Below are 12,521 nucleotides of genomic sequence, written 5' to 3'. Positions count from 1 at the left end.
GCAACCTTTCATTTAGCCTCTGCAAGCAAGAGTTGAAGGCATAAAAGTGAAAAACAAATGCCATCCCCATGACTGACTAGTAGTCCGTAGCTGAGCACAAAGGGAAAGATCTTTGCCGTGGAGAACCCACTCTGCAGATATGATGGGTCTCCTGTTGAGTTTTTTTTGCTAGGATGAGGCTATGCAGAACCTCTCACTTGTAAGATGCAAGTAGAATTATAATGTTTGTTGTCACTCTGGGCTCAGGGTCAACCTTTCATGGCATCTCCATTTCTGTGAGATGCAAAGCTGGGTGGCAGGCATATGAAATATGATGAAGACATTGGATTAAAACTTTATTGGATTCCCATGAAGGGGGAAACAAATAATATGATAAAGCACATGATAAGAAAATGCATATGGAGAGGTGGCAATTCATAGATAGATAAATGGATGGAAAATTGCCTGAGCTATACATCAACTGAAATAAGATTGTGAAATAAGATGATGGCAGGCAAGAGTGCTACAGACAGGGACAACAGCCAGACAAAGCTACAGAGGAAAGGAAAATAACCCACACTGGGTCTTGTCTAATCCCTGATCCCAGTTTTCCTTGCATCTGTGTGTGTAATATGGGCACTGTGAAATTAGACACTATTTGCAGGGCAGTTGCATGGCTGGTTCCCATGGCCAGACCCCAAATAGCAGACTGGCTGCTGTTGTTGGCTCTCACCATTAACCAGGAGGTCTGAAGAGAGGAACAGTGTTTGATCCCACTTAACAGTCAGGAAAGACAGAGATGCGTAAAACTAGAAATGGGTCTAGTTGGGTTTTCTGTATCGTTAGCCTTTTATGATCAGTTGCTGGTACAAATCTCATGTGAACTTATGATTTAGACTGCAAACTTAGAAATGTAGATCTTGTTTTATTCAGACTGTGAAGCAGTGTTGAACGTGGTGGTAGCAGCACTTGCTTATCTGAACAGGTTTGCAGAGTCTGGGGCATCTTTCAGGCCATTGTTCCAAGGCAGAAGTAACTTTGTCCTCAGATCACATGAATCGATTTGTTTTTTCACTCTCAGCATTTGACTTGGCTGCCTAGGCTGGTAGGGTTTTGCTAGAAGCTATGGATAATTAGGGAACTTGGGAAAAAGTTCACGAGGTGCTTAGGGTTGGTTCATGTGCGTGACCCACGGTGTATTTCTGCAGCTCCCGGCAAACAGGGTGCGTCTTTCCTCAGGATTTCAGGCAGATTTCTGCATCATGATGAACTTCACTGCGTTGCCATGGGAGCCTGGGTGTCACACCTACTACTCACGGGCTGCATCCCCTTCGCCAGGCCACCTCCTCTATCCCTCCATCAGCTCCATGCGCCTTGTCTGAGACAGGTGTAGTGGTGGAGTGGGAGTGGATGGAGACAGTGGGAAGGGGATGTGGAAGAGGGTGATGTGGCAGGATGGGGGGATGGCGAGTCCTAGCATAGCTAAGCTGGGTCTAAGCAGCTTCCCCACTTGTTGGGCTGCTGGGCAGCAAGGCCGTGGTTATTCACGCAGGACAGCACAGGTTGCCTGAGGCTGAGGCCTTAACGTGAAAGTCGTTTGGGGGACAGTAAGGTCCAAGTCAGACTCTGAAACTCCTGGCTGGGGTTGAAAAGTAAATGTCTGAAGCAACCCTACAAAGAAGACAAACAGCTCCATCTTGGCGAGGCTTTCTCCAATGCAGTTCCTTCGCCCTGCAGATGAAAGCAGTGTGATTACTTGAAAGATCAAACTAGAATGTTTGCCATGGACACGGTAGCATCTGAGATGTTGGAAGCAGAAGCGAAACCCTGAAATACACCAGAGCATTTTGGGGCAGAGGAGCAGCTAGAAGTAGCTGTCCCAGTCACACTGGCACAGTGTGCCTGCCTGGTCTCTTCTGTCACACAGACACCTGCAGCAGCAACTGACAGCTGTGTTGCAGGGTTATTATGCATTCATGATGTACCCTCTTCTCTCCTTAGATCTTCCAACCCCTCAACATCTTTAACCCTTTCTCTTTGAAAAGAACCTAATAGGAAAATGCTACCTCCTCCCAAAGTGGAATGGTTTGAAACTCACTTTTCCCATGGAATTGATCCTAACATCCCACTTTTAGAAAAAGTCTGCGTTCCTTCTTTCCTACCCACTTTTTGTGCTAGATTCCCAGCCCCTGCATGATGGTCCCCGTATGGCTGAAGCACTTGGTGGACAGCAAGGACTGGCTTCCTAACACCCAAAGTTACTGCTGAGGGTCTGGTTGGAGCATGTTCTGGAATCCCTTCAAGCCATCCTTTCAGAGGAACAGCTGGGAAGTGTAAGGTGACACGGGAGGGTTCTGCAGGACATCTCCCTTTATAGCACTTACAGGCTCCTGCAGTGCTAGGATTTGTTGAAGTCCTAACAAGTTCTGCCCCTCATAACGCACGCTGAGGGCATGGGCTGAGGGCAGGTGTTTCTGGAAATGAGCAACCTTTGGAAGCATTTCTGGCTGTCAGGAAGGCACTGTGGAAGTGATATTTCTTCTTTTAGGATGGCTCAGGGGAGAGTTCCTGATGTGTAACAACTGTTCCTACCATTAGCTCAGTTTAAGCCCAAGGCAGGCTGGGTTTATGAGCCTCCGGGGAGAGAATGTTAATTGTATTTTGCAGGTAGAATTGAGATTTTTTTTTAAAAAAAATATAGTTTGTGACTTGACCAAAATGACAGTTGGAGGTAGTGTCAGGATGCCAAGTGTCCTATCACCTCCGATAACCATGGGGATGTACGTCTTCCTCTAAAAGAACAGTCCTTGCTGGGAATCCTTGGCAGCTCTCAAAAGTGCCGCTGCAAGAATCACAGTCCAAGGTGATTTCTGGGAGCAACCCAGGGCCTTGGATTGAAGATTTCACAATAATATGTGTAATGAGTAATACGGTTTGGTGTACTCTGTCCCATAGTAGGTCTCTGCTGGCTGTAACACCCAGTCAAGGTGCAGGGCTTACTGGGAATCTCTTTGGCTCTGGTGGGCAGTGGGTGAGGCCTTGTCCATCAGACCCACTCACATGTGGGACTTGCCTCGAGATGGGAATTGAGGGTCCCTGGATTGTACCCTCACTTCCAGGATTGCTCATGAAACCCCGTCATAGCCGTGCTGGCATCCCCACCAGTCCTGTCTGATTATCCACCTACTCCTGATGGCTTGGAGGCATTTTTCCACCTTCTTTTGGATGCAATACATCTTCTTCCTCGTCTCTCCTATTGAGCCTTTGGGAACCCATGCCTTCAGTGGTGGGAGAGCGGTGCTCTGAGAGCAGCCATTTGCCTGGATGCAGAATAATTGGCTCCATTCAGTTGCCTGGCTGATTAGGGACCGAGTTAAAGGCACCACTCAGCCATGAAGACCCCTTTTGCATATGTTGTGGTAAATGGTCCTACCATAGCCCCAGGCCGGTGCAGATCAGCCCTCTAGTTACCTGTGGAGAAGGGCAGGAAAGCTCCTCTCTTTACAAAATTCCCTTCAGCATCAAGGAAGTGGTTGGGGTTGAACTGATGCGGTGTCTCCCATTGCGTCTTGTCCAGCAGCACTGAGGTGAGTGACGGGATTACAATTATACCCTGGAAGAAAAGTACATGAAGGCACAAAAGACAGCAAAAGTGCTCTGGTTTTTGTTCATTTTGTGACACAGACTTCTATGTCTTAGGAGATTTGCTCCACCTGGGGTAGGTGGAGACCCTGAGGGGTTTATCCCATCAGCCAGTAGAGAGAGAGGTCACCGAGATTTTTGCAGCAGTGCCAAGGACAGAAGCCAAACCCCACGTGGTGCTATGAAAACCCCAAGCAGGGGGTCAGGTCCTGTAACTTCCCTGGCAGATACTGCACTGTGCAGATGGCACCAAGGGTGTAAACCAGGGTCACTGGTGGAGTAAGTCCTGAGCATTAGGGGGGCTGAACTGAGTCCTACAATATTAGTCTCATAGAGCCAACACAGAAACTCTTCTGGGAATGATTTTGAACACCTACTTTGGCCTTCTGTCCTATAATTCCCTCTAAAGAAACGGGTCTCTCATGGCACTGGCAAGGTGAGGAGGGTGCTGTGTTCCTAGCATGGAGCAGTTGCCTACCTTGGGAAGGAAGTAGCCCCTGAAGTGGGTGTCAACAGCAGTGCAGCGGGGAACGTGGGGCAGGAGGGTGATAAACCTCTGTACTTCATGTAGCACTGCATTTGTAAATGGCATGTTCTTCCGATCCTCGTATGTGGCCCAGCTTCCAGCTTTGACGGTTCTCCCAATCTCCTCCTGCACCTTTTCTAGAAGGAACAAACAAAAAGGATGTGCCCCAGCAAGGAAGCCAGCTCCCGCCTCAGATTTGGTTTTGGGAAAAACATGTTTTTCCAGGGTCTGGAGGGAGGGGATTCTTAAAACACAAGCCTGGGTTTCCCCACTCTATTTCTAGTTCAGGCACGCGGATGGGTTGTTTCCCCAGCATCATGCTTTGATCTCCACTCATCCTCTCTCCTCCCAAGGCAAAGGGACTGTTTTGTTGTGACTTTGATCAGCATCTAATTACATCAGGAGTTCATAACAATAAAGAGATGGGGTTCAGCTCTTAAGGCAGGCCTCTCCCCTCCCCAGATCAGCTGTGCCACGGATGGAGCGTAGGCAAAAGGAGCTCACTTTGAATCTCTGGGTATTTCATCATCAGCAGGATGGCCCACTGGAGCGTTGTGGCTATGGTCTCTGTCCCTGCCATGACCAGGTCGAGTATGGAGGCTATTAAGTTGTCATCATGGAAGAGGCTGTCTTTCTTGTTTTTCTCCTTTAAAAACACAAGCGGTAAGAAAGGTCTTCAAACCGTCAGACTTCGTATTCAGCAAGCTTGGGAAATGCTGCATCGCCTATGACGCTGTTCACTGTGATCTTGTGTTTGGGAACTGGGTGACAAAATAGGCCTGATCCTGTATGCACAGCATTTCCTGAAGGTGGAAGCACCAAAGATGGAAGGTTTGGAGTGGAGTTTTGGTTCAGCATCCATCTCCAGCCAGAAGCGGGCTGAAGCCCAGGGCCAGATGCAGAGCCCGGTCTCTCCCCTGTACAGAAGGAGATTCAGCTAATCCTCGCCCTGGGGGACTCCCCCTCTCCAAGGGCAGGTTTGAATTCCCAGCAATATTCAAACTGACCTTTCAGGCCATTGCTGTTGGGCTTTAGGGCTGTACCGACCCTTCCTCCACATAGCTGGGTAGAATACTTAGTGCCTAAGGTTGGCCCAGATCCAGCTGGAAAGAAGAAAAAGCTCAGAGCCCAAATATTTTGTGTTGAATGAAGTCAACTGATGTGTGAAACTGCCGAGCCTCTGCTAAAGTAAGATGCAGGGCAGGGCTAGGACTTGTACTGGTGATTTATCATTCAAGTAATTTAAGTTTATCATTCATCTTGGAGCAACGGTATTGATGATTAATTGATTTGTTGTTGTAAAAAGAATGGCAGAGTCAGCTTTCGTGCAAATTCATATCATTTTCTACTAGGAACAAGAAGCTGATCTCACATTATTAGTGCTGCTATTTCAGGAGTGGACTGGGAAAGTGCCTTTCGTACCTTAATTTTGATGGAAAAATCCCTGCAGTAGATTACACCAACAGTAAGAGACTGGCATCTCATTTCAACGCTGCTAGAGTAACATAGGTAAAATAGGTTTACATGACATGACTGAAATCAAGACTCAGCAACTGTTTTGGCTAGAAAATCCAAATGAGACATTGCAAACAGTCAACAGGTCAACAGAGCTAAGCAGTCAAATACCTCCTGTTGCTTGAATATCAGTGCATCAATGTAGCTCCTCACGCTGTTCTCATTGATGTCCTCCCTGCTTGCCTTCATGTATTGCCTTAAAATGACGCGCACATCTTCTATTTTACCAAGCATAATCTTGTGAGTTTTGAAAAGAAATCCAAGGAACGGGTAGAAATTGAAATACTAAGGAGGGATTTAAAAAGAGAGGCATGTAAGTCTGCAGAAGTATCAGTTTTGTCTTGCAATAGTAGCATCTTAGCATCCCAGGGACTTCCCGGGCAGATTTCCATAAGGGAGGGGTTTGCAGCCTTTGAGCCTTATTTAGCACTACCCAGTTTTAAGCATTTATGCCATTCTGTTGAAACAGACCCTCCGCACAGATGTGCACAATGGTTCAAAAGGAGAGTAGCAAAGGGGAATCCAGCAGCACATTTGTGGTGATGAAAGTGGCACATGAGAACTGTCACATTTTAGGTGTAATGGCTGGTTCTGTACATTTGACAACTGCTGAACTAAATCCTACGGTTTGTGTGGCTCACAGATGTAGTGTGCTAGTGTGAAAAAATTGTTAAGCTGTGGGATGGGTTACTTACATTCAAATATGGAGATCCCAGAAGAATCATAACTTCATCTATGAGTCTTAAGAGAGTAAGAAATGTTGGGTCCTTATAGTCAAACCTGTCCCCAAAGAGCATGGCGAAGGTGATATTGATCGGAGCACAGTTGAAGGACGGCAGGCTAAAAGGTTCCCCTGCAATGGGAGGAGCATGGAAACGTTAGTGAGGTGTTGCAGCAGCAGTGACACATATGAGGCTGTACAGCACCGTGCTCACCTTTGAAGGATTTGATCATCTCAATAAGGAAGTGAAGCTCCTCAAAAATTCTCCCTTCTATCATTTTTTTCCCCATGCCGAGGTTGCGCATGCTGGATACAGTGAATCTCCGAGTTGTTCTCCACAGCTCCCCAATAGAGAAGAACAAACCTGGGGAGGCCATGAGACACGGTGCTGGGCTCAGGCATGGAGCAGCCCCACCGCACAAAACCAAGTAGGGGTCTGGATGAGCAGGGAACTCCACAAGTGTTTCTGCTGCCCAGTTTCCCATGGATTTAGGGACTAAGGGTTTCCCATTTCTGTGCTCCCCTTCCCTGTATCCTCTCAGCTCCATTCTCCCAGTCTCACTGAGCCTGAAGATTGGGGAAAAAAAAGCTCCCACCCAACCCAGTTTGCCCCAGCCCTCTCCTGAGCGCGAGCTAAGCTGGTATGGCTTTCAGACCAGTACGGGTTGGCTGTAGAGCTGAGGAGATGTTGGTCTAAGTCAATCATGCAACTTTTCTGACCCTGTTTGATTGCAAGTCTAAGGCCTCATCAACAATCTTGTATCTTCGAAGCTTCTACCTTTGTCCTTTTCCAGTGATAAAGGTATTTTATCTATGTGGGGTGGGATAATTCAGTCACCTCGACCCTGGTCGCTGCTGAATGGTTTATTGAGATTCCCAGCGACACTGCGTTTTCAGCAGTGGCAAATATACTAGTGTTTTGTGAAGGTTTCTGAGCTCATGCCTTGATGATCACTAACACCACCAAGCAGGGATGGGTATTTCATCCCAACTGTTGGAAATAGTCTTTGGATTATTGACACAATTTTTTCTTTTACTGTCTCAGTCTGTGTCAATCAAAAAGCTGGATTCACGGCACTTTACATCTTCATCTTGGCTGCAAGGTTTTTAAATGTGTTTGCTTTTTCTAGAATAAATACTGCTTTAAAGCAGTGTAGTTTGGAAAGCAAAACTTCTTGCTCTAAAAATGTCAAAGCAAATTTCTAAACTTAATTTTAATTTTTTCTTTAATTCATGCAATTTCTTCCAGATCTTTCCTTTCTTTCAAACACACACCTTTGGAGTCCACGAATCGGCATTTTCTGAAGAAAAAATGTTTCATGGGAAAATTTGTGACCGTTGTTACTTAACAGCCCCTGTGAATTTACAGCTCTGGGTCACCTCTAAGTGGCTCAGACTTGAGCTGAGAAGGTAAGCGTGAAAGGACTTACAGTGCAATACTGACAGTCTCCCACAGGGATATTTTACATGTAGATTAGCTCTGAAAAATGTTTTTCTCTCCATCGATTCCTTTTCCTTATGTAGCGATAAATTCACCTATTGATATTATAGCTGGGTAATTTAATTTCTAATTGTAATCCCAACTTCAGCCTGTGACTAGCATATAAAGCTGCCTTTTGGATGCTCAAAGCTAAAGCCTCAGCTGGAGCAGAGGATAGAAAAACAAGGCAAAAAAAGTCCTCTGAAATACTCAGGGATGGAGAGTTGCCTTGGAAAGACTACGGGGTTGTCTGTGGGGCCAAATTTCCAGCCTCAGCCTATTGCTTCTGCCTGAACCTGTTTCACTTTGGTGCACCCAAGAGCCTGTTCTGGGCGTGGGGGACTGACGATGTCCAGAATTGTGGCACCTGGCAGTGGGAGAAAGGGAAAAACCCTACAGCTCCGAACAGCCAAACCAGTTAGTCCAAAGTCCCCTGAAACCTTGAGGAAGGTTTGCAAATGTGGTGGTGGCAGCGAGCCACGTCTTATGGGAACTAACCCCAGAATGACCACAGTGCCTTTAAAAATCCCACTCCTCACCCTATAACACTTAGGATATGGATCAGCTGCAAGCGCATTAGTAAAAATAGTGAAAAGCCAGGAGGCATTGCATGCGAATGAGGAAAGCCAAATGTTTTCTGCTGGCTTGGCTTCAGAAGGGTCCAAGGGGGATGTTTAAAAGCCGGGCTCCGGGGATCCACAGTTAGGCTGGTACTAAGCGACGGTGTCATCCCTCCCACCCGCTCCCGCTCATTGCTCTAGTACCGTTTCCGTTCTGAATTTGGTCAAATATTGGGATGGATGGTCTGTCTACAAACTCCTCTGTGTAGTTCACAAGCGCCTCCCGCACAACTTCGTACCCGGTCAGGACCACAACTTTCTGGAACCCAAAGTGGAGGGTGAAGATGGGGCCGTATTTTTCCGCAAGCTGAAAAAGAGGCGAGCTGTGATGGTCAGGAAGGGAGGGAGAGTGCATGGGGCAAACGCCTGTTGCTTTCTGAAAGGACATATTACGCCCTGGCATCCTGCTGGGCACTGCCTGCAGAACAGCGCCTGTGGGCTGGAGCTCATCACGGTCAAACACAAGGCATTTCGTACAGATGCCTGGCTTGCATCCATATGGATTTTAGGCTTCTTGCCATGAAAGAACCCCCAACCCCATCACTGCGTTACTAATCTGGTTTTACTGTTAAGAAGAAAATAAATGAAAAACAAAAACCCCACCTAGAGTTAAAGACTGGACCTCAAAGGGCAACACAAGTTCGCAAACTGAGAAAGAGGAAAACAGAGAAGGAACTTCAGTGCAAATAATGATGCTGTCACACAGGAAAGCTTTGGTACGATGCTCCTCTCATACCGAAGCACTCCTGCATCCCTGCCATGGGACCAGAGGAGCTGTTTGCTCCATGCCAGGCATTTAGTTTGCCTTGGATGACCACAAATTGCAAATCCATGCCCCTCTGCTCGGACCTGGCTTTGGTACCTAGAGCTCAGCTGGGCACAGCAGGGAAACCCGCAGCAGAAGCAGGAGGCTACCTGACCTGCTGGCTGTCCCCGTGCTTGTACAGAGTGATGCTCATTTTGCACTGAGAAGGCTCTGGATGTATCTTTGCCATAACACAGAGAAGCTCTTCCACTGCCACATGCCCCAGGACAAATTCTCCGTGGCTCCCCACCAAAGCTGTGCCTTGCTGAGTGGTTTTCAAAAGCAACGCAGTGACTCAGGGAACTGAAAATCCCTCCAGGAGCATGTGGTCCCGCTGGCATGTCCCACGTGTGCCCCCGGAGCCGCTGTGCTGTGCGCAGGTCTCTGCTTCTCTTTGCCAAGGAAAGGGGTCTGCGGCAGAGCAAGCTTGGCTGATGGGTGAATCCACGCTCCAGAAGGATCGTCATACGTGTGCCTGCTGCTACATGTCTGCGTTCTGCAAGGGTGAGACTGTCATGCCCCCCTCAACCCCTGCCCGTGTGTCTCCTTGGCACTGCACGGGGGACTGTGGGAGGCTGCCTGCTGCTGCCTGCTGCCACCCCATTGCTGCAGCTGCAGCTGGCTCCCCAGCAGCTTGAAAACAGCACATGGGAACAGCCGAGAAGAGTTCGGGCTGGGCTGGAGCAAGGGGATGGGCAGCCACCGTCCAAACGTGCTGCCTAAGCAAACACGTGGGGTGTGTGTGCAGCCTTAGCCTGCGCCAGCTCCGCCGGCAGCTTTCATAGGGGAGAAAAGGGCACCCCATCAGGTGCCCAGCCAACAAACACCGCTGCTGTTGCTCAATGCAATCCCCTGTTTTTGCTCTCTGTGGAGTGAGATGGAGGGATAACTCCTCTGGAGTAATCCCAAAGTAAAGGCAATAGTAGACAATACCCAACACAGCCTAGCAGGTGATGAAAGCACACGGAGGTAATTCCAAACAGCCGTTCAGAGGCTGCAGCAACATCTGCCCAGCCCCACTGGGTAAACTGACCCCAATCCTGCCACTGCTCCTACACCAGCGGTGCTGGGAGCCTCACCCCATGGCAGTGCTAACCCACCGCTCGGCTGCTCCCAGAAAACGGCCAGCGTTTGCTGAGCACCGGTGTTACGGGAGCTGCGCCGACACCTCGCTGTGAACCGCCACTGTCTGTTTGCTCACTCTCTCCCTGACCCGGCGCAGGTCGATCCCCAAGGGTGCTGTCTGCTAGAGCAAGGGGGGAGCGTGACATAAACACCCCAGGCTGTGCCAGCCTCCTCTTGCACAGAAGAATAGTTTACCACCGTTAAGTGGGGTAAGTTCTCTTAATTACAGGCTAGTAGAAGAGCTTACAGGCTATTCATTCTGATTTCCTTAGCGCAACTTCTCCATCCCTCTCTTGTACTGCTGTCTAGATTTTAATGCGTATCCAATTAATCAAGAGGGAAATGGATTTTGCAATGGGGCATCTGGATTTGGCCCTCTCTGAAGCAGTTTTGGGGTCACTGCATCGTGGAATTCCCCTTGCCAGTTCTCCGGGGCAGAGGGGAGGGAAGCAATTTCATTTCATGTTAGTTATGTCCTAATGCTTTAAAAGATTTCTGGGTGTCCGAGCTGTCAAATTAATATTTCAAATCCCACAAGCATTATATACTTCATGTACATCATCACAATTACATGAAGAAATCCCATATTACCCAGAGGTCTTTTTTAAATGGCTGATCGCTCATAAATGACATCGCATCAACACAGACATTGGCTAGAAAAAGCCCAGAAAAATATTATAAAGCAATTTCCACACCTTTACAATTTAGTCTGAATTAAAAAAGATTAAAGGTTCTCACTGATATATCCCAGGCAGCTTTAAAATCTATGAGGGTCTGGGTTTGGGGTTTTTGTCCTACCTTCATTAGTGATTTATCTTGCCTTCTAAGATCCACCAAGTGCAGGTTACCAATGATCGGAAGAGGAGTTGGACCAGGAGGTAATTTAAAAGCTGAATTTTTATAGCCAGTTGAAAAATAGACTACAGCTAGTAATACTGCTGCACACAGCAGGCAAATTAATGCAGGATCAGAAATAAATGAAATTAAAAAAGACATTTTTTTAGTAATAATCTGGGTTTTGGGGGTTAGAAGCAATAAAAATGCAGTGGCACTGTTCAGTTTCTGCCAGCTGGCTTTCTGTTTGCTCTCTGCGATTGCTACAAGCACTCGATTCTTATTAAGGTTTGTAGAGTACCTAAATAAATATTGCATACTCCACCCTCTTTAAACACCTCAGAGAATGTGGTCTAAGCAGTTTGCAAAGCCTGTCCAGAAGTAAAGAGAGTTTCAAATTACAAACCCATGCATGTGTGTGCAAGAACATATACATGGGAAAAGGTGCTTGGCATTCCTCTATAACCTCCTCCTCCCCCTGAGACCTCAAGGTCCTTTAGTAGCAGTACTATGACCCTCCAACGCTCCGCTGACACAGGGAAATGAAAAGGTTTCTTTGAATCCTACTAGAAACCTCCAGATTCAGATTTGGGTAGGGTCTGGGGTCTCCATGTTACTGGAGAGAAAAATGTTATGGGAGGCTTTAGCTTTCTTGATGTCAAGTGGAGATCAAAGGTCGTTAATAGTGGTAAAGCCCATCTACCCCTGGGGGCTGTAACCCATAAACTTCTTCATAAAGTCGGCTCCAAACTGCCCAGAAGGGATGTGATTTCAGACTTTGTGTCTGAAGTAGAGGACATGTAATAGCTAGCCACGGAAAATTAGCTTGGATCAAGTGATCATGAGTGGATTCATGAGTAGAATGGGGAGACAAAATTAGATTTGAAACTTCTGGGAGGATTCTTCATTTTGCAAGAGCAGCTTCTAAGAGATAGAAGGAAGAAGTTAATGAAATTAATGAAGCCAGCTGACCTGGCAGGTTTCAGAAGGGGAACAAGACAGGAGAATGGAATTATTTTAAGTTAAAGATACTAAACACCTGGAGCTGCATCCCTCATAAAGGTTTAAATCTTTTACAGAAAGAATTGAGATCTACCTGATTGAGTAGTGGTCTTCAGGAGGATATTGGGAATAAACATCAAATGGAATAAGATTGTTCAGGGAAGAAAGAGCTGTCTTACATGGTTAGGAAGTGCAAGGCTAAAGGTACATTTATCCAAAAGTTAGATCATATAAAGGCCATTACACAGCAAATACGGGTCAATCAGCCTTGT

The 12,521-nt window shown here is 47.1% G+C and overlaps 1 protein-coding gene across 1 annotated transcript; it reads right to left on the bottom strand.

Moving 5' to 3' along the window:
• Nucleotides 1–260: 260 nt before the first annotated feature.
• On the bottom strand, nt 261–11,485 carry LOC121086336 (cytochrome P450 2W1-like). The gene is made up of 9 exons (XM_040589954.1): nt 11,212–11,485; nt 8,628–8,790; nt 6,598–6,747; nt 6,358–6,515; nt 5,774–5,947; nt 4,652–4,793; nt 4,100–4,284; nt 3,451–3,592; nt 261–1,710 (listed from the first exon to the last, which is right to left on the bottom strand). Exons 1-9 carry the CDS (start codon nt 11,407–11,409, stop codon nt 1,520–1,522), a joined length of 1,503 nt encoding a protein of 500 aa, XP_040445888.1. The 5' UTR covers nt 11,410–11,485; the 3' UTR covers nt 261–1,519.
• Nucleotides 11,486–12,521: the final 1,036 nt, after the last annotated feature.

The sequence above is a fragment of the Falco naumanni genome, chromosome 4 (assembly GCF_017639655.2).
Source record: "Falco naumanni isolate bFalNau1 chromosome 4, bFalNau1.pat, whole genome shotgun sequence".
In the NCBI taxonomy this organism is placed as follows: Eukaryota; Metazoa; Chordata; class Aves; order Falconiformes; family Falconidae; genus Falco; species Falco naumanni.
The sequence above is the reverse complement of the archived record's forward strand: the minus strand, read 5'-3'. Positions and strand labels throughout refer to the sequence as shown.

Coding starts and splice junctions, on each gene's coding strand:
- LOC121086336 (XM_040589954.1), bottom strand. CDS start 11,409: ATGTCTTTTTTAATTTCATTTATTTCTGATCCTGCATTAATTTGCCTG. Junction 6,516..6,597: donor GATGATCAAATCCTTCAAAG/GTGAGCACGGTG, acceptor CTCCCATTGCAG/GGGAACCTTTTAGCCTGCCG. Junction 5,948..6,357: donor TGGGATCTCCATATTTGAAT/GTAAGTAACCCA, acceptor ATCCCTCCTTAG/TATTTCAATTTCTACCCGTT.